Here is a 23,427-nt window from a genome sequence, read left to right on the forward strand (position 1 = left end):
CCTTCCTTCCTTCCTTCCTTCCTTCCTTCCTTCCTTCCTTCCTTTCTCCTTAAACCCAGTTCCCTCTGAAGCTCATAGATTAGACCACAATAGGTTCTTGCCCAAGCTCTGCTTAATGCCTGTATTTTGGACCTTCCTGGCTGCACTACTACTACTAGAGTATAAGTTCCGAAAGGGAGGGATTTTGTCTTTATCTTTGTATCTTCATATAGCACCTTTCACAATGCTCTGTTCATATTAAGTAATGGTCAATAAATGTTTGTTGAATTGAATTGAATGTGCATTTTATAGAGGCCGTGTAGTAGTATATAGAGAGACTGTCTTGAAGTCAGACACCTGAAATAAATAAGAACCTTTGACACATACTGGCTTTACCTTGAGCAAGTTTCTTAATCTCTCCATGTACTAGGTAATTCTCTAGCACTATATAAGTTGCAGAGAAGGTGGCAGCCTGAATTGGTAAATGATGCTTCCTTACCTAGAAGTTCTATGTGCAAAACCAATGAAATCACAGGTCTAGTTCCTATCCATATTGAACATTAAACTAAATTAACCGAATCAATGCCTTAGTCCAACTTGCCTAGTCATTAAGTGTTGTCGTTCATTTCTCCTCTGAGTCTTTCATTCAGTAACTGCATGTTGCTGTTAAGTTTATCAGTTATTGAGTTCTGGCCTTATTCCAATTCCCTCAATAAGCTAAATTTCCTACACCTGAATTCTTGCCTTCAGAAGACTGTATCCTCATATTCTTGCCAGAATCTTGATTAAACATATACTTCAATTTTCTCCAGTTTACTGACACTTGGACTTGTATCATTTGTCTGCCCAGCTCTACTTTGAGCAAATATCCTTCATCTTGGAAGTAATTGGATATCTTATTTAAAAGCATCTGCATCAGTTTGCCATGTATTCCTTTGGATTCAGCAGGTTTTACTGATGGAATCCTCATAAAGCTGCCCCCTGTCCCAATATTCTAACTTCATTATAGGCCTGGCCCTACTGAACAGCAGGCCCACTGCACCTACCTAGTGCCTCCCCCCGCCCCCACGTCTAAACTTCTTTGTATATGCCTCACTGCTCACTGGAACAAAAGGTGTGTCCCTGAACTCTTAGTTCCCACAGAAACAGTAGGTGTGTCCATGTGATGAGAATCTAGCTACTGCCTCTACCTGTTCACTGACCTCAGCCCCATTCCCACAGAAACAGGTGTGTTCTTGTGTTCAATCACAATCACATCATCCATCTAGCCCAAGACAGGACCAAGGTACCTAACTATCTGTCTTAACCAGGAAGGACCACAATAACTAGCCAGTTGAAGGGAAGAATGACCAGAATGTTTAACCACCATACCATAGATGGGACCCCTCCTCCATTACCTAATCCCTTAACAAACTCCTCCTGCCTTTATAATATTAATGATATTCCTCTATTCTATATAAATTTCTGTAATGTAATTGCATCTTTACCTTTTAAAAATCCATCTTGCTTTCTCTAAAGCTGCTGGTTCCTCTTGGAACTTAGCCCACTTCATGAGAGGTGTCAATCTCCATAAATGCCTATGCTTGGATTAGAGGTGGTCTGACTCTGAATTTTTTGAGACAGTTCCACCACAACACATCATGAAACCACAACAGTTTTAGGGTGGGCAGAGACCCCATCCCAACAGTTTTTGGCATCCCTGAGTTTAAACAACAGCAGCTTTTTGGCATCTCTGGTTGGACCCTAGTCTGTGACTCTGACTTCCCTCTCCATGGGAAGTGGAGTAGAAGTCTCTGATTCGGACCACCTCTAATCCAAAGATAAGCCTATCTTTTCCCCTTCTCTTAGCTGGGAGGTCCTTCTGAGTCAATTATCTGAGCAGTCAGCTCTAATCTTAATTTGGTTTAGACCTTAGACCTTCATATGATCTAGTGTATCTCCTTGGAATTCGGATCATTCCTTTCCCAGATCCAATACCTATTGCCACTGTCTGAGGTACCAAAGTTTACGTAGTCCATAATAATCCTGAAGTAGAATAATAATAATAGGGGGCAGAGTAAAGATGGCTGAGTAGAAACAGGACTTCCCCTGGGCTCTGGCTCCCACCACCTCCAATTCATGTAAAAGGTGACACTGAACAAACTTTGGAGCTACAAAACCCACAAAATGACACAAAGAAGCTAACCTCCTGCTGAGGACAGACTGGCAGGCTGGCAGAGAGAAGCCAGCACAGTGCTCTGGGAGCCGAAACCAGCCCCCTGCCCCCCAGCCTGAGGTTTTAGCCCCAGGGCAGACATCACCAGCCACCAGCTAGAGGGACTTGAGATCACCCGCAGCTGTGGTGGTTTCCAGAATTATCAACCCATAGATGCTAAGGACAAAGTGAGAGGTCAGTGCAGTTTGGACTTAGGGATCCAGTAGCTGGGACTGAGGTCGGCCTTTATCCCCTTGTGGGAGAAGCTGATGAGGCACTGCGGCTATGCAGCCTCCACGTTGCAGCTTCAGTTCCTGGCCTGCAGACTGTAGGGGACCAAGTGACCAGTCTGAGGGGTAACTGCTCTTGCTTTAACCTGCTTAGATCTGGATTGTGGTTCAGGGTGGAGGTCCTGGGGTGCGGGACCAGCTTGCCAGAGCATGAGGAGGCTTCAGAGAGGGCACCCAACTAATACCTTCAGCAGCTGAGAAAACCACAGTGTTTGGTACAAAGCTCCCCTGTCTGGTAGCAGACTCCTACTGTGGCAAAAAACCCCAAAGCCAAGTAATTGAGTGGCAAGATGAGTAAATGAGGGAAGCAAAGAAAACAGAGGAATCCAACATTAGACTCCTATTTTGGGGACAAAAAGGATCAAAGCATGGAACAGGAGGAAGGCAGTGAAGTCAAAACTCCTGCACCAAAAACTTTCAAGAAAAATATGAGCTGGTTACATGCCAGAGAGGAGCTTAAAAAGGATTTTGAAAAACAAATAAGAGAAGTGGAGGAAAAATTGGGAAGAGAAATGAGAATGATACAAGAAAATTATGAAATGAGAGTCAACAACATGACTGAAGAAAATAACACCTTAAAAACTAGACTAAACTCAAATGGCAAAAGAGGCTCAAAAAGTCAATGAGGAGAAGAATGCCTTAAAAAGACTAATTTGCTAGATGGAAAAAGAATCTCAAAAGCTCACTGAAGAGAATCATTCCTTCAGAATTAGATTGGAGAAAATGGAAGCTAGTGACTTTATGAGAAATCAAGATACTATTAAACAGATCCAAACAAATGAAAAAATAGAAGGCAATGTGAAATATCTCACTGGGAAAACCACTGACCTGGAAAATAGATCCAGGAGAGATAATTAAAAAATTATTGGACTACCTGAAAGCCATGATCAAAAAAAGAACCTAGAAATCTTCCTTCATGAAATTCTCAAGGAAAATTGCCCTGATGTTTTAGAACCAGAGGGCAAAATAGAGGTTGAAAGAATCCATCGATCACCTCCTGAAAAAGATCCCCAAAAGAAAACTCCTTAGAATATTATAGCCAGGTTCCAGAATTCCCAGATCAAGGAGAAAATATTACAAGCAGCCAGGAAGTAACAATATGAATACTGTGGAGACACAATCATGGTAACACAGGATCTGACAGCTTCTACACTGAGGGATCGAAGGGTTTGGGATATGATATTCCAGAGGGCAAAGGAGCTGGGATTAAAACCAAGAATCACCTACCCAGCAAAACTGAGTATCATGTTTCAAGGGAAAATATGGTTATTCAGGGGAAAATATGGAATAGAGGACTTTCAAGCATTCTTGATGAAAAAACCAGAGTTGAATAGAAAATTTGACATTCAGATACAAGAAGCATGAGAAGGTAAACAGGGAAAAGAAATCATAAGGAACTTCTCAAAGTTGAACTATTTACATTCCTATATGGAAAAAAGATAATTGTAACTTATGGAACTTCTTTCCGTATGAGAATAATTGAAGGGAATAGAAATGTGCATACACACACATATGTCTATATAGGAGAGTATATGGGTGTATGAATACATATGTGAATGTGTATATATATATATGTGTGTGTGTGTGTGTGTGTGTGTGTGTACAGGTATACATAGATAGAGGGCACAGGGCCAGTTTAATGGGAAGAGATGGTATGTAAAAAGGTGAAATTAAGAGGTGAAAGAGGAATATAATGAGAGGAGATAGGGATAGTCAGATTAGGGTAAATGATCTCATATAGAAGAGGTAAGGGTAAATATGAAGACCGCCTGCTCCCTGTTTCTTATAGCGCAATAATATTCCGTAACATGCATATACCACAACTTGTTCAGCCATTCCCCAATTGATGGACACCCCCTTAATTTCCAATTCTTTGCCACAACAAAAAGAGCTGCTATAAACATTTTTGTACATATGGGTCTTTCTCCCATTTCTATGATCTCTTTGGGATATAACCCTAGGAGTGGTATTGCTGGACCAAAGGGTATGAAAGTATTTATAGCCCTTGGGGCATAGTTCCAGATTGCTTTCCAGAAAGGCTGGATCAGTTCACAACTCCACCAACAATGCATTAGTGTTCCAGTTTGCCCACATCCTCTCCAGCATTTGTCATTTTCCTGTTTTGTCATCTTAGCCAATCTAACTGGTGAGATGTGGTACCTCAGAGTTGTTTTGATTTGCATTTCTCTAATCAATAGTGAATTAGAGCATTTCTTCATGTGCTTATAGATAGCTTTAATTTCTTTCTCTGAAAACTGCCTGTTCATATCCTTTGACCATTTATCAATTGGGGAATGACTTGTATTCTTATAAATTTGACTCAGTTCTCTGTATATTTTAGACATGAGTCCTTTGTCAGAGACATAGGTTGTAAAGATTCTTTCCCAATTTCCCACCTCCCTCCTAATCTTGGTTACATTGGCTTTATTTGTACAGAATCTTTTCCATTTCATGTAGTCAAAATTATCCATTTTACATTTTATAATGTTCTCTAATTCCTGTTTCGTCATAAAGTCATTCCCTCTCCACAAGTCTGATAGGTAAACTATTCCTTGTTTTAGCAGACTGCTTACAGTATCAACCTTTATACCTAGATCATGAACCCATTTAGACTTGATTTTGGTATATGGTGTTAGATAATGGTCTATGTCCAGTTTCTGCCATACTATATTCCAGTTTTCCCAGCAGTTTTTGTCAAATAGTTCTTATCCCAAAAACCAGGGTCTGGGGGTTTATCAAACAATACATTACTGTAGTCATATTTACCTGGAGAGGCTTAAAAGAACTGATGCTGAGTGAGAAGAGTAGAACCAGGAGGAATTTGTACACAATTATAGACACAACGTATGTGTGATGACCAACTTTGATAGACTGGACTCTTCTCAACAATGCAGGGATATAAGTCAATCCCAAAAGATGCATGATGGAGAGAAAAACGTGCATCCAGAGAAAGAACTAGAAAGAACTAAATTTATATCCAGGTGGAAGCAAAATACCTGATCTTTTTCGTTCTCTTATTTGATTTTATGTCCTCTTTACCATTTTTTATTCCAGCTGGTATAATCCATCCTTATAACCTGACCATTGTATAATGTGAAAGTATTTACAGATCCTATACTTGATTATCAGACGCCATGGGGGGGAAGGGGAAGGAGGGGGACAAAATGTGAAATTCAAGGAATTGTGGAATTGAATCCTGTAAACTAAAAGGAAACAAACAAATTGATAAATTAAAAATTGAATTAAAAAAAGAAGAGGTAAGGGAAAATGATTACAAAGGAGGGCAAGAATAGGAAGTCAAAAGGGAATGGGTCAACCTTATTCTTATTGAATTTGGCTTAGGGAGGGAATGACATACACACTAAATACAGTAGCTAACCCTACAGGAGAGTAGGGCGGAAGGGGATAAGAGGGGGGATGATGGAAGGGAGGGCCGGCTAGGGGGGAGGGAAGTTGGAAGCACCCACTTTTGAAAAAGGACAGGTTGCCAGAGAACAGAACAAGTGGGAGGTGGGATAAGAGGGAGGGAAATATAGTCAGTCTTTTACAGTATATATATATATATATATATATATATATATATATATATCCTATGGAAATGTTTTGCATATCTACACATGTACAACCTATATTGAATTGCTTATCTTCCCAGTAAGGGTGGATGACAAGGGGGGAAGGGAATGAATCTGGAATTCAAAGTTTTAAAATCAAATGTTTAAAATACATACATATATGTGTATATATATATATATACACACACACTATTATCAATATTATTTTACACGTAAATGGGAAATAAGATATACAGGCACTGGGGCATAGAGATCCACCGTGCCATACTGGAAAGTTGGAGGGGGTGTGGGAGAAGATATAGGAGAGAGCAGATTGGAGGAGGGGAATCGATATTTTGGTGTGGTAGGTAGGGTAAAAACGGGGAGAAAATTCGTAACTCAAAATGTGGTGGAAATGAATGATGTAAACTTGAAGTTAAAGCATTTGATCAAAAAACAAATTAAAAAATAAAAAAAGAAGAAGAATATCATTCAACTATACCTAACCAAGTTTTTTTTTTTTAAAGGAAAATAAATTTGTAATAATGAGAGCACATTTCTTACCGTATATTTGGCAGGTGGAAACTCCTGAGCACCAGTAGTAACTTGGTAACTATTTACCTAGAAAAGGTCCCAGACAAATCACTTCCCAAGGTAATAGATCTAGATTTGGGCTTCTAGGCTACTCGTTTATAATTTACAAGTCATTACTGAGTTTTTTTATAAGTCAGGGACTTCCTAAATGTAGACTAAAAAACTCATTCTCTACTTACAAATTGAAATGCTCAGCAAAGATCAAGTTGGTGGATGTGCCTGTGATAGTGGTCAGCCCTCCAATGGTAGAAGAGTAAGTAACGGATAAACACATTAGTTTGCACATCATGTGGTCTTTCCGTGTCCGATATCTTCCACCTTCTGAGTTCTGTCCAAGAATAACAACAAAAGATTTCTATGAGAGTTACCTTTATCATATTCCTAAACAATAAGGGCACATCTCTCTCACAGAGATGTGGGGAAAGTGCTTCATAAACCATGACGTGACAGAAATGCAAGTTCCCTTATTTATTTTTCCATCAAAATCACTTTACCAGTGCTAATCACATTCTGCTTGGAATCATCTAATTTGCCACATGAATATAAAAACTAACCAGATAAGTATGCTAGTCTTTAACTACAGTGACAAAAAAGGGCCATTTTATTGGGGGAGAACAGTCCTGCCAAAACTCATGATGTATATTGTGATATTCATGCTGGCAGGGGGAGACAAGAACACTCAACTATCTTAACATTTTAATTTCTACTTAGTTGGAAGACTGACCCAGAAGCAGCATCTCTCCTAAAATAAAATTAGTTTGCAATACATGCTCTACTTGAAGATAATTTTTAGTTTCCATATTTGATACAAGTTTTCCCTGAAAAATACTTTACAATGAAAAATCTAGAAATTTTTAATAAAATAAAAATTTAAACGACCTCTGATGATAATTATAAAGCTAATATTCAGAATGCAATGAGTGAAACAGCATTTCATGATAGAATTATGAAATAAGAAGTCAATATGAATATATCTGTATTTACACATTAAAATATTCATGACGTGTGTGTGTGTGAATATGAAAAGGATCTGTGATTTTGTCACTAGGGAAGCTTTCAAGCCTGGCAACTTCCTCCATCAATGCACATCACTAGCCGATGACACTGTACTTACTATCAAATTCCAGAACATTATAGAACATCTGGGAAGAATTGTATAATTGCTTAAAGAGTTTGGCCTGTGGATCCACAAAGGAAAAACCAAAGGTATGAAGCATTGCTTTTGCTCATATATGAATTTATGCTTGCATGAATACCATATAGGGTTTGTCAAATTGCATATATATCTAGGATGGAGAATACAGATGGACAATGAACTAGGTCCAGAATTAAAAAGAATAGCAGGTTGGCTTGCTTTTAGAGAACTGAAAAGTACTTTTACTGACCCCAAGCTTTCAATAACAGCAAAGATCCATCTTTTCCATTTAAACATTTTACTAATGTTACCGTATGGAAATGAGACCCCAAAATGCCCCCGCCTCTGGAAAATTAAAAAAAAGCAAAGAAGACAATGGAAAGGTGAACAATGGGTGCAAGCAGACTGCAACGTATAACCAACCAGGAACTCCTAAGAAAAAGAGGAGTAAAGGTCATCACCAAGGAATTGTATAATAAAAAGAGAAGATGGGTTAGTCATGTGATAAGAATGAAGGATGATAGGCAAATGACAAGAATGCTCCACTGATACTCTTAAATTTAAAAAGAAAGCAAGGAAGGCCTCCAGCATGTTGAGTGGACCCCTTGTGCTGAACAGTTGGGAAGACATCCATAAGAATTACACAAGATGGACCATGAATGGGTTGTAATCTGTATCAATGGAGGGGACTCCTAAATTGATGAGATCACAGTCTCATTTGAACATTTAAGAATATTATCTTCAACTATACCTTCTTTCTCATCTTTTTCATTTCTATGTATTCCAACTGAAAGCAACCTAATAGATTCCTTCTCTATGAAAATGACACCCAAATCTATATATTCAGCTCACATTTGTCTCTAGTCCCACATCACCAACTGCCTATTAGTAATTAATATTAATTAAGAAATTAGTAAGTAATATTGGCAATTTTCCAACTAGGTATCTCATAGGTTTTTCAAACTAACCGTGTCCCAAACAACACATTATCTTTCCCACACATACACATTTTCACACCTACTCTACTAACTTTCCTGTTCCTGTCAAGGACAACTATTACCCTTCCAGTCACCCCAGTTGGGACCTCAGAATAATCCTTGATTCTTCCTTCTCTCTAGATCTCCCTCATCCAGTTAGTTGCCTAGTATTGTTGCTTTTACCTCCAAAATATCTTTTACATCTATCCCTTTATCTCCACTTGTAGAGCTGCTACTCTAGCTCAAGTCAATATCTCCCACCTAGACAATTATAAAAACTTACTAGTTAGTCTCCCTGCCTCATATTTCTTCCATATTTCACACAGATGCCAAAGTGATATTCCCTAAAGTATAAGATTGACTGTATCACTCCCCTGTTCAAGAAGCTCCAATGTCTCTCAGTTTTTAGAATCAAACACAAATTTCTCTTTTTATTAGTTAAAGACCTTTACCTGGCTCCAACCTACTTCACAACCCCTCTTCCCCCATGTAAAGCCAAGTAGGAACAGCTTTCCAGAAGAATACTGCTGTGAACAGCTTTTCAAGATTCTGATTACATAGTATAGTGAACACTCTATTTATTCAATAACAAATTAGAGCAAAACATTCACAGGAATCAAGGTAAAGCATTCACAATGTTATAACTTATCACAGAAAATTAAAATACATCATTCACAACAATTTATCACAGAAATGATCACATAGTTTTCACCACAGTGGTCACATAGTTTTGAACAAAGTACAATCATTTAGTCAATCAATCATTTACTAACTCAATCATTCAATCATCCTTAAGGAGGTTTGCCTCCTTAAGGGTCACAAAATACAAAAGTCAAAGTACTCCACCCCTGGCTAGTACATTCATTTAGTCAATCACAGAGCGTTAATTCAATCACAAAGTACAATCACAAATAAATTACAATTCCATCAGTTACTACTCAACAGAAAATAACAAAATTTAGTAGACAGGGCTTCCAGCTGTCTGACCATTACATCCATACCTACTTAGTTACCAGAGAGAGAAGAACCAACATCTGGGTTTTCAAAGGTGGGGGTGGAGGGGGGGGGCTCAACAGATGCCCAGAGTCTCATCTGGCCAATACTTCTACACAATACTTCCCAAAATGAGTCCCAAAGCAAAACCTCACATCAGGGTCAGTCACTAATCAATATTCATAGAGAGGTCTTTTCAGCTTGACTCAAGGTAGGTTCTCAGATTCCCTGGATCCCCTTCTACAGTCCCAGTTCCTACCTGGATTCACCAAACTGTCACCTGGGTTCAAAGGCATACAGCTCCCAGTTCCAGCCCTCCGTGCAGTTTCTGTTCCACACTGAAGCTCACAGTGTCCAGTCCACTTTAAATCCTTCACAGTCTCTGTTCCTGGGAAGTCAAGGCTTAACAAAGCCACAAACAAAGTATCAACATCACAGTCATGCTTCCCCAGTCTTCTGCCATTCCAGCTGGCCCTTGGACTCAGCAGCTCCTCAGCAGCTCCAGCTGACCCTCAGACTCAGCAGCATAAGTTCCATTAAAAAAATCAAAATCACTTTATTCAGCCTCCATGTGGCTTGCTCCAAGAAATTCTGATTCTCCCTCTCTGGGGTTTTTCCTTATATACAGTATTGCTCCTCCCTATTCACTCCCTTCCTATTACATCAGCCATGGGGGTTCTCTGTTCAGCCCCTTCCTGTTACATCAGCAACAGGAGTTCATACCTTCTGTTTCTTTAACAAAGGCTTAATTTGAAACTAGGTGCTAAGTACCTCTCAGCTTAGCAATACAAAAGGAACTTCAAATTTCATTACTATTATTCCCCATGAGGCATTAATTTCTTTCATGGACTCTATTCCAACTAGCCAAAAGGGTGTTTATTATTTCTTCTCACACATGACATCCCACATCCCATCTTGGTGACTATGCACAGATTGTCTCCTTAGCCAAGAAAGCCTAGAATGCGCTTACTTTGCCTCTTAAAATTGCTTATTTCCATCAAAGCTTCCTACACCTCCTATATAAGCCTACTGATAGTGGCTCTCCCAAAAGACTAATTTATTTTTTATAATTTTTATGTGTCCGTGTTGTTTTTCCAATAGAATACAAACTCCTGGAGGGCAGTGACTATTTTTTTTTCCTTTCATAACCCTAGTACAAAGCATAATGCTTGATAGTGGATGTGTAAGAGATCCCTGATGAATGAATAAATCACCTAATTGCCTTACCCTGCAGGACCTCATTTAGAACTTTGTATTTCTCATGTATTACATTGCATGATAATTATTTATGTAGGTATTATATTTCCATAATATGTTAATAATTCCATGAAGGCAGAAGTCAGATTTTATTTAAACTTTATATCTCCCCTAGTGTCCAGCACAGTGTTTTTATACATAGTAGTTGCTTAAGAAATAAGAAATTTAATTAAATGAATAAATTAGAAAAAAAGGTGCTGAATTGGAAATTTTGGGATAAAAACAAAAATAGCTTATTTCTTACATCTGTGTCTCCCACAGTTCATTGTGTATATTTTGTCCCTCCATATTATAAGGTCAACTTGCCTTCACTTTCTAAGTGTGCAGATAAGGCCTAGGCATTAGCAAAAGCAAGATGGTGGCAGGAGGAGGTAGGGCAGCAATCTAGAACCCAGAGGGTACCAACCAAATAGGAACTGAGCACCATTGGATACACTGGCCTCCATCCCTATGTTCCTTTGGCCAATGAAATTGTACTGTGGTACAAGGTAACAGAATGTATACCATTTTCCAGAACTCATGATACTTCTCACTGATATCATTATTTTCTTCTTGAGTGTTGTTGTTTGCATGACATTATTTGAAGATCTAGGGAATGTGAATCAGTATACTATAATGGATGAAACAAACCAGCCAGGATTTAAGAGACCTTTTTTTTCTGGACCTGAATTTCTCATGAACTAGCCATGTGAACCTGAATAAGTCATTTATTTTTTGCAACTTGAATTTTTCCCATATGTAAAATGATGGGGTTGGTTTTGATGATTTTAAAGATTCTTTCCAACCCATTCTACAATTCCTTAAAGAAAATTTTTCTCTAGTCCCAACAATTCAATCCAGTCAACATTTGGTAAGTACCTACTAGGTGAAAGGCACTATGAGTTGTTGTTGAGTTGTTTTTCAGTCTTGTCTAACTCTGTGACCCTATATGGGGTTTTCCTAGCAAAGATACTGGAGTGGCTTGCCATTTCCTCCTCCAACTTATTTTATAGATGAAGAAACTAGGGCAAACAGGGTTAAATGACTTGCACAGGGTCACACAGCTAGTTAAGTATCTAAGGTCAGATCTGAACTCAGGAAGATAACTCTTCCTGACTCCAGGTTCAACATTATCCACTGGACCAACTAATTGCTCCTATAGTGTCTTAGAGAAAGCTTATATCTTCAGTTGTCATGTAATTTAAGCAGATATCAATACCCATATATCCACTTTGCCAATTCTACAAAATCTTCATAAGAATAATCTTAAGGGCATATCTATCCTGCTACTTCACTCTTTTCTCCACCTATATCAGGATCCTTCAGATTGTATCTCTATAGATCCTTTTCCTTCCTATATTTGGAACTGTAACCTGGGACTGAGCACTTAGCTAACTGGTTAGTGATCAAGTGTAAACTCACCTGATCTATATATCTAGCATGCTTCATAGTCCTGCAACCATCCACCTTGAACATCTTGCCCTCTGCCCTGCCGCCAAGTACATAATCCATGTCTATTGCACCCTTTCCCTCTTCTACCACCACCACTTTCAACCTCTTGCTCTGGGAACAATAATCCAACCATTACTAATATTGCTTCTGAAAAAGGTAGACAACTAATTGCCCTATCGCTCTATTTACTAATTCTTGTGGTTCCTAAGACCAAAACTTCCTTCCCTGTTGACTATATTGGAATACAAGCTACTCAAGAGCTATTCCCTTTTGTACTTGTATCATCAATGCCTATTACTGTGTTGATCACAATGTTATCGTTGTTCGATTGTTCTTCAGTTGAACTCTTCATGACCCCATTTGGGGTTTTCTGGGCAAATATACTGGAGTGGTTTGCCATCTCCTTCATCAGCTTATTTTACAGATGAAAAAACGGAGACAAACAGGGTTAAGTGACTTGCCCAGGCTTATACAGCTAGTGAGTTTCTGAAGCCAGATTTGAACTCAGGAAGAGGAATCTCACTGAATCCAGGCCCAGCATTCAGACTACTCTGCATCCTACCTTCCCCTTTATCACATAGTAGGTGCTTACACAATACTTTTGCATTCATTCTTTCATTTACTGCCTTATTAATTTCTTGATGTAGCCTAATATCACATTAGCTGCCTCTCATTTTCTTCTCCAGGGAGAATCTGCAAATCATCCTTCCCTTTAGGTCCATCTTCTTTTTGGTTTTGGTTATTTTTTTTTTTTGTATTCTGGTTTGATAAGCATGTTCACTAGGATACTAGACAAAGATTTCATACTTAAAGTAACATCAGTGGTTATTTTTTTCATAGTCTGTCTAAAATTGTATTCTTAGCATCCTCTGACCCATTTACTACCATTCTGACACTGTCATTACAGAAGTGAATGTGGTCGGATAGGACTGAGGGCTATTTTGTGATCTTCTTTGTTTCACGAGTCTCCATGGTCAAAGAATCCATTACCAAGGGTCCAGTCCTACTGGCGAAAAGCCTTTCCATACCCTCTTGGACTAGTCCTTAAAAAGCATATGTAATCTTTTGTCTGGAATGTACTTAAAGACTTTTCAGTACAGTAGGATGTCAGAACTTTTTTTCTCTTAACATAGCCTTCAACAGGGTAACTTTAACACCACAGCAGGCTATTGGCAAAGAACACTGTTTCCTAACTGGGAATTTTATCAAACCAATAAAATGATAGATCTAGAGAGTTAAAAAAAATAAACTCTTCTGTTGATATTTTGTGGTTGTGAGTCATGGAAGTCACTAGGAATTAACGTTTCAGATTGCCCAAAAGGCAACAGAGACATATGGGTGTGAGTAGACAGACACATCGTCAACAAAAAATTAAACAGGAAAAACAATATAAAAGCTATTATCAAGAAGGAAGATGCATATCTAAAAAAGGAGCTGGCTTGTAGTAAGTGTGTGGTAAGAATAAGGAAGGTAATACAGCCTGCACATTTCAAGGGTTACCATGCATTGTCAAGACTTGGTCATACATCCCCCAGCACAATGGCTGAACTGCTTGGAAAGGATTTACTGAAAGCAATGAACAAAAGGTGTTTGGCATGAGCGGATGGCTTATAACCTTAACCTTTAGAGGAACTAGCTATATAGCTAAAAGTAGTGATCTATCAAAGTATCAAAGGATTGCATTTGAAATTTCACATTAGAGTATGAAAAACAGAGTAGACTAGTAAAGAGAGGCTGACTCTAAGGTCAAAAATACCTGTATTTAAATGCTGTCTGGTTCACACAAGTTGTGTAACAATAAAAGGATCAGTTGACTTCCAGGCACCAACAGAGTGTAGTAAGCAGTAAAATCATTGTAGCTTTCCCATATTCACCTCCAAACAATCATAAAATAGTGTCCCAGAACAAGTTGTGGAATAGCATAACCAGCAGAAAGACAGGGAGGAACAATTTTTTTTATCTCAGGAGACTTGGAGGGTTGGCAAAAAATGTCTGTCTCACTCAGATGAAAGGGGAGCACATTCCAGAGAAGGAAGTATTCCAGAAAGCCAGCAGCAAGCTCCACCTAAGCAAACTATAAGGAGATCCTGAGCCCCAGTGTAATGGAGCAGGCAAATGTCAGCACCAGAAACCCACATGTGCCTTGCCATAGCCAGGGGAACTGGCGGACTGCAGCTCCAAGAACCATGATGTGCTTTGGTGCAGGCCAGAGTGGGCAGGCATCCTCCAGGGGTCAGACAACTACATGATTCAGTACAACCAGGATGTAAAGCCAAGCAAGAGCAGCTTTCTAGAGGACTGCTGCTGTGAACAGCTTTTCAAGGTTCTGATTACACAGCATAGTGAACTCTATTCAACAGTAAATTAAAGCAAAACATTCACAGAAAAATGAAGTATAGTATTCAGAATGCTATAACTTCACAGCTTATCACTAAAATAGCCACATAGTTTTCACCAAGGTGGTCACATAGTTTTAAACAAAAGATAACATTCATTTAGTAAATCCTTAATTCAATCACCCTTCAGGAATCCTCCTTAATGGACACAAAGTACAAAGGTCAAAGTCCTCCACCCATGGAGTGCAATTAAGTTACAATATCATCAGTCACTACTAAGTACCCTCTTAAGGGCTAGTGGAAAGTATAAAGGCCATCCACCCCTAGGTCACAATTAAGTTACAATATCATCAGTCATCATTAAATATCCAAGGAGAGGTCTTTCCATCTTGACTTGAGGCAGGCTCTCAGCTTTATGGTTCCTCTTCTATGGTCCCAGCTCCTACCTGAATCCACCACACTGTCATCTGGGTTCAAAGACAGGTAGCTCCCAGTTCCTTGTCCAGTTCCTGTTCAAAATTGAAGCTCACAGTGTCCAGTTCACCTCAAGTCCATCACAGTTCCTGTTCCTGGGAAGACAAGGCTTAACAAAGCCACAATAACATTCATTCACATTGCCAGCATCCTCATCAATTCACTTTCTGCCTATGAAATTAACATAGACCCAAAACAGATAGACGAAGTACCAACACCACAGTCATGCTTCCTATGGCAACTCTGGCTGGCCCTTGGAAGTCTTCTGCAGCTCTGGCTGGCTCTCAGAAGCTCTCAGCAGAAGTTTTGGCTGGCTCTCAGAAGAAGCTCCACCACCATAAGCTCTGTTCTTAAAATCAAAGTCACGATCTCCAGCCTGGGCCTCTCCTCCCTAGCCTCCATCTGCTTGCTCCAAGAAGTTCTGACTCTCCAGCTTGTGTTTTTCCTTATATAATGCATTACTCCTGCCTGTTCCAGCCCCTTCCTCTTACATCCGGAAGTCTGTCCCACTGTGGGATTCACAAGTTCTGGGTCTTAACACTCGACACAATTGTGAGCTTTGAACTAAGTACTAAGTACCTGTTAGCTTGACAATACAAGGGGATCTTCAAATTCCATTACTATTACACCAGAAAACAGGCATCCTCCAGTGGCCAGAACTGTACATGCTTCAGTGTAGCCCCAGGAAAACACAGAAAAACCCTACTGGTCATCAGCAAATGTCAGATACCTCCACTATGACACCAACTCAGCACCAAGTAATCTTCTGGACGCCTACAGCTTCCAGCAGCCCCACCCCCTTCCACCACACCCCTCAACACAGCAAAAGACACCAGAATCCCCTGTGGGCCTCACAATAGCACCAGGTAAACAGTCAGGACCTGCGGCCATCAGCACAAGAAGCCTGAGAAAGAATCCCTTCCACCCTGAAAGCAGAGATCAAAATTAAAAGAAAGGAAAAAGGCCAAAAAAAAGATGAGCAAAAAACAACCAAAAAAAAAATCTGACCATAGAAAGCAGTGACAGGGAGCACCAAGACATAAACTCAGAAGAGGACATCAATGTCAAAAACACCTATAAGAAAAACCCCAAAGAAAAATGGAAAGTAGTCTTAAGCCCAAAAAGAGGTCAAAAAGGAGCTTAAAAATCATAAGAGGGGTAGAAGAAAAATTAGGAAAAGTAATTAGAGGCATACAAGAGAATCATGAAAAATGAGTCAACAGCTTAGAAAACAATTTGAAAAGTAGAAGTTGCCAAATGGAAAAGAAGATACAAAAGTCCACTGAAGAAAACTCCTTAAAGAGAACAATTGGCCAAATGGAAAAGAAAGTACAAAATATAATTGAGGAAAACAATACCATAATAGTTAATATTAAGCAAGTGAAAGCTAATGACCTTATAAGACAGCATGAATCAATCAAACAAATTCAAAAGAATGAAAAAAATGAAATAAAATGTAATCTATCTCATGGGAAAAACAACTGACCTGAGAAACAGATCCAAGAGAAACAATATCAGAATCATTGGACTACCTGAAAGCCATAATCAAAGGGAGGACCTTGACAGCATATTTCAAGAAATCATCAAGGAAAATTGCCCTAATATCCTGTAACCAGAAGGTAAAATGGGCATTGAAAGAAGTCACTTATCACCTCAGGAGAGTTCCCAAAATAAAATCTCCAAGGAACAGTATAACCAAATTTAAGAACTATTAGCTCAAGGAAAAAATAATGCAGGTGGCCAGTAAGAAACAATTAAAATATCAGGGATTCTCAAATAGGATTATACAGGACTTGGCAGCTGCAACATTAAAGGATCAGGGTCATAAAACATGATATTATTGAAGGCAAAGGAGCTAGCAGAGAAATCAAGAATCACTTACCCAGAAAAATTATGCATAAATATATCAAGGGGGAAAAAGTCATTCAGTAAAATGGAAGGATTTCAAGCTTTAATAAAAAGACAATCAGAATTAAACCAAAAATTTGACCTAGAATATGACTACCCAAGAGTAACATAAATAGGTAAAAAGGTGAAAGAAAATAAGAGATTCAATGGAGTTAAACTATTTACATTCATACATAGGAAGGACATATTTGAATTTTTTTTTAAAAAATGATACCACTAACAGTACAACTAGAAGGAATATACATAGAGGGTATGGTTATAAGGAGAATTTGAGGGAATGACATAAAAATTAAGGGATGAGAAAGAGCTGTACACTGGATGCAGAAGGAAGGGAAAGTAGAATGGGGTAAATTATTTCTCATGAAGAGGTGTGTAAGACCTATTACAGTAGAGAGGAAAAGTGGGCAACAGGCATTTATTGAACTTTACTCTCATCAATATTGGCTCGAAGAGGAAATCACATACACAATCAGTTAAACATAAAAATTTATCTTGCCCAACAGGGAAGTAGTAGAGGAGGAAACCAAATATTCAGTGTCAAAAATAAAAAAAATGAAAAGGGCAAAATCACCACCAATGAAGAAGAAACTAAAGCATAAATGGGAAATATTTTGGCCCATTATATGCCAATAAATCTGACAATCTGAGCAAAATTAATGAATATTTACAAAAATATAAAATACCTATCTAGGGTGGGGAACCTGTGTCATTGAGACCATGTTTGACCTTCTAGGTCCTGGTGCACAGCCTTGTGACTGAGTCTAAGCTTCATAGAACAAATTCTTCTATTAAGGGGATTTGTTCTGTGAAGTTTGGATTCAGTCAAACGGTCACACTTGAGGACCTAGAGGGCTACATGCAGCCTCAAGGCCTAGATTAACAGATCAGGAAATAGAATGCCTAAATGACAAACCATTAAAAACTCCCTAGGTAAAAAACCTAGGGCCAGATAGATTCACCAGTGAATTCTACCAAACATTTAAATAATAATTAATTCCAATACTATATAAACCATTTGGAAGGATAGGTGGAGTCCTACCAAAATCCTTTTGTGACACAAATATTGTACTGATACCTAAACCAGGAAGATTCAAAACAGAGAAAGAAAATCATAGACCAATTTCCTTAATGAATATCAATGAAAAAATTTTGAACAAAATTCTAGAAGGATGATTATAGTAATAAATCACAAGCATTATATCCTATGACCAGGTGGGATTTATACCAGGAATGCAGGGCTGACTCAATATTAGGATGACTATCAACATAATTGACCATATCAATAACAAAACCAATAGAAATCATATAATTATCTCAATAGATGCTGAAAAAGCTTTCAACAAAATACAGCACCCATTCCTATTAAAAACACTAGACAACAAAAGAATAGAGTTTTCCTTAAAATGATAAGTAATATCTCTCTAAAACCATCAGCAAGCATTGTCTATAATGGAGATAAGCTAGAAGCCTTCCCAATAAGATCAGGGGTGAAACAAGAATACCCATTATCACCACTATCATTCAGTATTATACTAGATATATTAACATTAGTGATAATTAAGGAAAAAGAAATTGAAGGAATTAGAATAGGCAATGAGGAAACAACACTAACTAGGTACACAAGACTATCACTCTTTGCAGAAAATATGATGGTATATTTAGAGAACCCTAAAACATGAGCTAAAAAATTACTTGAAATAATTAACAACTTTAGCAAAGTTGCAGGATGCAAGATAAACCCATAGAAGACATCAGCATTTCTTTATATGACCAATAAAACCCAGAAGCAAGAGATAGACAGAGAAATTCCATTTAAAATAGCTGTAGATAATATAAAACACTTAGGTGTGAACCTTCCAAGAGAAACCCAGCAACTATATGAACGCAATTACAAAACAATTTTTACACTATACACACACACATATTAAGTCAGATTTAAACAAGTGGAAAAATATCAATTGCTCATGGGTAGGTAGAGTCAATATAATAAAAATGACAGTTCTGCCTAAACTAGTTGACTTATTCAGTCATACCAATCTAACTACCAAAAAATTATTTTATGGAGGTAAAAAGAAATAGCAAAATTTATCTGGAAGATCAAAAGGTTGAAAATATCAAGGAATTTAATGGGAAAAAATACAAAGGAAGATGGCAATACCAGATCACAAACTATATCATAAAGCAGTAATCATCAAAACTATCTGGTACTGGTTAAGAAAGAGAGTGGTGGATCAGTGGAACAGATTAGGTACACAAGACAGTAGTCAATGACCATAGTAATCTAGTGTTTGATAAACCCAAAGACCACAGTTTTTGAGATAAGAACTCACTTTTTGACAAAATCTGCTGGGAAAACTGGAAAACAATAGGACACAAATTAGGTATAGACCAACATCTCATACCATATACCAAGATAAGTTGAAAATTGGTGCATGATTTAAACATAAAGGGTGATAGCATAAGAATAAGTAATAGTCTACCTGCCAGATCTATGGGGAGGAGAAGAATTCAAGACCAAACAAGAGATAAGAGAGTGTTACAAAATGTAAAATAGATAATTTTGATTATATTAAAATTAAAAAAAGAACTTCAGTACAAATGAAATCAATGCAATCAAGATTAGAAGGAAAGCAGAAATCTGGGAAACAATCTTTACATCAAGTGGCTCTGATAAAGGTCTCATTTCTCAAATATACAGAGAATTGAGTCAAATTTATAAGAATACAAGTCATTCCTTAATTGATAAATGGTCAAAGAATATGAATAGTTTTCAAATGAAGAAATCAAAGCTATCCATAGGCATATGAAGAAGTACTCAAAATCACTTTTGACTAAATAAATGCAAATTAAAACACCTCTGAGATACCACCTCATGCCTATCAGATTGGCTAATATGACAAAAAAGGAAAATGATAAATGTTGGAAAGGATTGAGAAAATTGGGACACTGATGCAATGCTGGTGGAATTATAAACTGATCAACCATTCTGGAGAGCAATTTGGATGTTCAAAGGGCAACCAAACTATGCATATCCTTTGATCCAGAAGTACCAGTAATAGCATCCCAAATATATCATGAAAAAAGGTGAAAGGACCTATGTGCAAAAAATGTTTATAGCAGCCCTTTTTGTTGTGGCAAAATATTGGAAATTGAGGGAAGACCCATCAGCTGGGGAATGGCTGAACAAGCTGTGGTATATGTATGTAATGGAATACTATTGTGAAATAAGAAATGATGAACAAGCAAATTTCAGAAAATCTTGGAAGGAATTGTACAAACTGATGCAAAGTGAAATGAGCAGAACCAGGGAAACTCTGTACACATTATCAGCAACACTGTGTGATGATCAACTATGAATGATTCAGCTTTTCTCAGCAATACAATGATAGAAGATAAGCAAAAAGGATTCATCCAGATAAAGGAATCTGAATGCAGATTGAAGCACATTTTTTCACTTATTTTATTCTCTCATGATTCCCCCCCCCTTTCATCTGCTCTTCTTTCACAACTGTGACTAATATGGAAATACTTTTACATGATAGTACATGTATAAACTATATCAAACTGCCTACCATTTTCAGAAGAGGTGAGAGAAGGGAAGAAGGATGAAAAATTTGTAATACAAAATCTTGTAAAAATTAATGCCAAAATTTTTCTTGACATGTAACTGGAGAAAAATACTGTTGAACTTTAAAAAGTTAATACTGAAGAACTGACAATCATTAAATCAGTGAAGATTTATGAAGTTAACTACTATATGCCAAACACTGAGCTAGATGAGAGAAAGCAAAGAGAATGTTGCAAAATTTTGGTATAAAGAATAATGTTTTTATTTTTATGTGTGTTCGTGTACTTCTATCACTAATGGACTGTTCTTTCAGTATCTGGGCCTTGTTAAAATTAATGAAAAACATATAATTTGCTCAAGTGAGTTTTTTATAAAGTCAAATACAATTTTATGTGTTGTATACTAAATATATATGTACATTATCTATATATATATATGTGTGTATGTATGCATATTCATTAGGTAGAGTATCTTTAAAATCATGTAATAAAAAATAGGAGGATGAGTTAACCTCTCAGTTCCACTAAGAAAGTCGTGAAGACTAAGTTTCAGATAATTTACCAGAGTGCATTGATGGAGGGATTTTCTATATAAGGAGTTCCAAAAAGATTGAAGAAATCACAAGTCAAGACCAAATGTATATGTCTATCTATGTATGTGTATAGTGTGTGTATATACATACATATATATATATATATATACACACACACACAAACAGAATCATACACAAATTAATGCAAAATGAAGCATGTCTTATTTATTTTTCAACCCCTCTCTAATTACATGAGCTACTAAAATATTTTAAAGTTTCTTAGTTCAAAACCCTTGAAGAGCCTTTTGCCCTCTCCTCCTTTCTTGCTCTATGTGGTCATTAAGCTCTGTTATTTCTTTTCTGATGTTTCCCCACATCCTTCTATCATTTACCCTCTCACAGCCCCAAGGCTTGTTCAGAATTTTCTCAGCTTATACCTGGTCCATTACAGTAGCTTTCAACTCATCTTCCTTTTCTACTCTCTTCTTTTTCAAAAATGTAGGTCTTTCCCTAGTTGCCATATTTAAACTACAAGAACAGTGTATGAAAAGAATTTCTAATTCAACCTTTTGTAGACCATCTAGATGTCCAAAAAAAGTTGATACAAATTATTGAAATTGGATAAGTGGTCTCTCAGTGTCCAAGACATTTCTTTAAAACTCTAAATTACAGAGAAGGTACCAATTTGCATTGATGGAGAATGTATCTCACATGGAGCTCCCTATGTGGATGAAATTTCAGGTCCATTTTTTAAATGTAGTATAACCCTTCAGTATTAAATGATTATATATATATATATATATATATATATATATATATATATATATATATAGTTGGTAATTTTTTCATAACATTTAGATATCTTTTGATCAAAAAAATTCAGCTTATACAACTTTGGGTACAAAAGTTTTCAGTTTATCTTTTCTTTATAATGGAAGGAAAAAACTGCAGTTCTTTAAGATTTCTATAAGCAACATTTTTTTCCCCTCACCTCATTGACTTATACAGTAAGGCATTATAGTCTGGAAGAAACTAATATCCCCCTCCTCCTACTTCTAATACCATGGTTACCATAGCACTATTTCTATACAATATTATTTTTTTCAGTGATCTTAGAATATATTGTTTCCTGAGAAACCTAGTGGAGTATTTTTATATTTTATATATCATATTGATTTATTTTGAGAACTGAATTTGCTGTGATAAGTTCCTAGGTTTTCTTTCTTTCTTCAATATCTAAAGATATTTTTAGCAATTCTTGCATCCTTTATTTGACAGTAGGTACTTTTTAAAACCTAGATATACTCTATTACATCATAAATACAGCTCTCTAGTAACTATAGAAACATTTTCCATCATTAGACTCATAATTAGGCCTTATAACTTACAATGAAGATTAACAACATCCTTCACACTCAAAACAGGAAAGAAGTAAATGAAAGCTTAATTAAAATAAGACTGCTTAACAAGCAAAATCTCAGTTAAAAAAGAAAAAGAAAATGCTGGTCATGTACTTAATACTGTACTTTTTTAGATTCTCATTGCCGTCATTATGATGCTAGTGGGTGTGTAAAAGACTAATAAGTTTTTATGAGGTAGAAAATACATTGCTGACTGGGAAATTTTAAGGAATCTACCTTTAGGGCTAAAAAACTAACTTGACTTAGGGAAGAAAAACAACTCTTAATTTGCTATGTGAGTTTATAAATACATACCCAACTCTCTGCCTACCTAGCATATTGAATTCACACAAATTTATTTGGAAAGAATCAAATTTAATGTACCTTTTCTGACTCCATCTTGCCCGAGCTTTTCCTTCCATTGTTACTGTAGCTGAAAAAAATAATTGGTGGAAGTCATAATTTTATTAAAATATTATTTGGAAATCTGAATCAAAGAATTTATATTATTTACTTTGCAATTGGAGTGGCTTTCTCTTTCAGGTCACTTTTTTCACGGCAATCCTCACTTTCTGCAAGAAATTAATTGAAATAAAGAAAAATAAAGAAGGCATCTGGGAGAGAAGAAGGGACTGTAGAGAGGTGTGAGAAAGGGGGATTGATAGGAGAATGAAAATAAATTCTATCTAGCAACAAAATATTTTTATCCAGCAATTTATTAGAGCAATCAACCTCTAGAAACATAAATTCCCTTCTATATTTCCCTTGGTTTGGGGGGAGGAGGCAGATATAAATGGCAGTAAGTAAA

General features: G+C 37.1%; 1 protein-coding gene across 1 annotated transcript in view; it reads right to left on the reverse strand.

The window, feature by feature from the left end:
• Positions 1-23,427, reverse strand: part of SLC13A1 (solute carrier family 13 member 1) — an 89,554-nt gene that overhangs the window by 31,160 nt on the left and 34,967 nt on the right. Inside the window, exons 5-7 of the mRNA XM_069087110.1 lie at positions 23,134-23,191; positions 23,004-23,052; positions 6,788-6,936 (exon numbers count right to left, since the gene is read on the reverse strand). Coding sequence (XP_068943211.1) covers positions 6,788-6,936; positions 23,004-23,052; positions 23,134-23,191 — 256 coding nt within the window. The remainder of the gene's footprint in view (positions 1-6,787; positions 6,937-23,003; positions 23,053-23,133; positions 23,192-23,427) is intronic.

The sequence above is a fragment of the Petaurus breviceps genome, unplaced genomic scaffold (assembly GCF_028583685.1).
Source record: "Petaurus breviceps papuanus isolate PSGF00001 unplaced genomic scaffold, PetGlider_PUasm1.0 181, whole genome shotgun sequence".
Taxonomy (NCBI): Eukaryota; Metazoa; Chordata; class Mammalia; order Diprotodontia; family Petauridae; genus Petaurus; species Petaurus breviceps.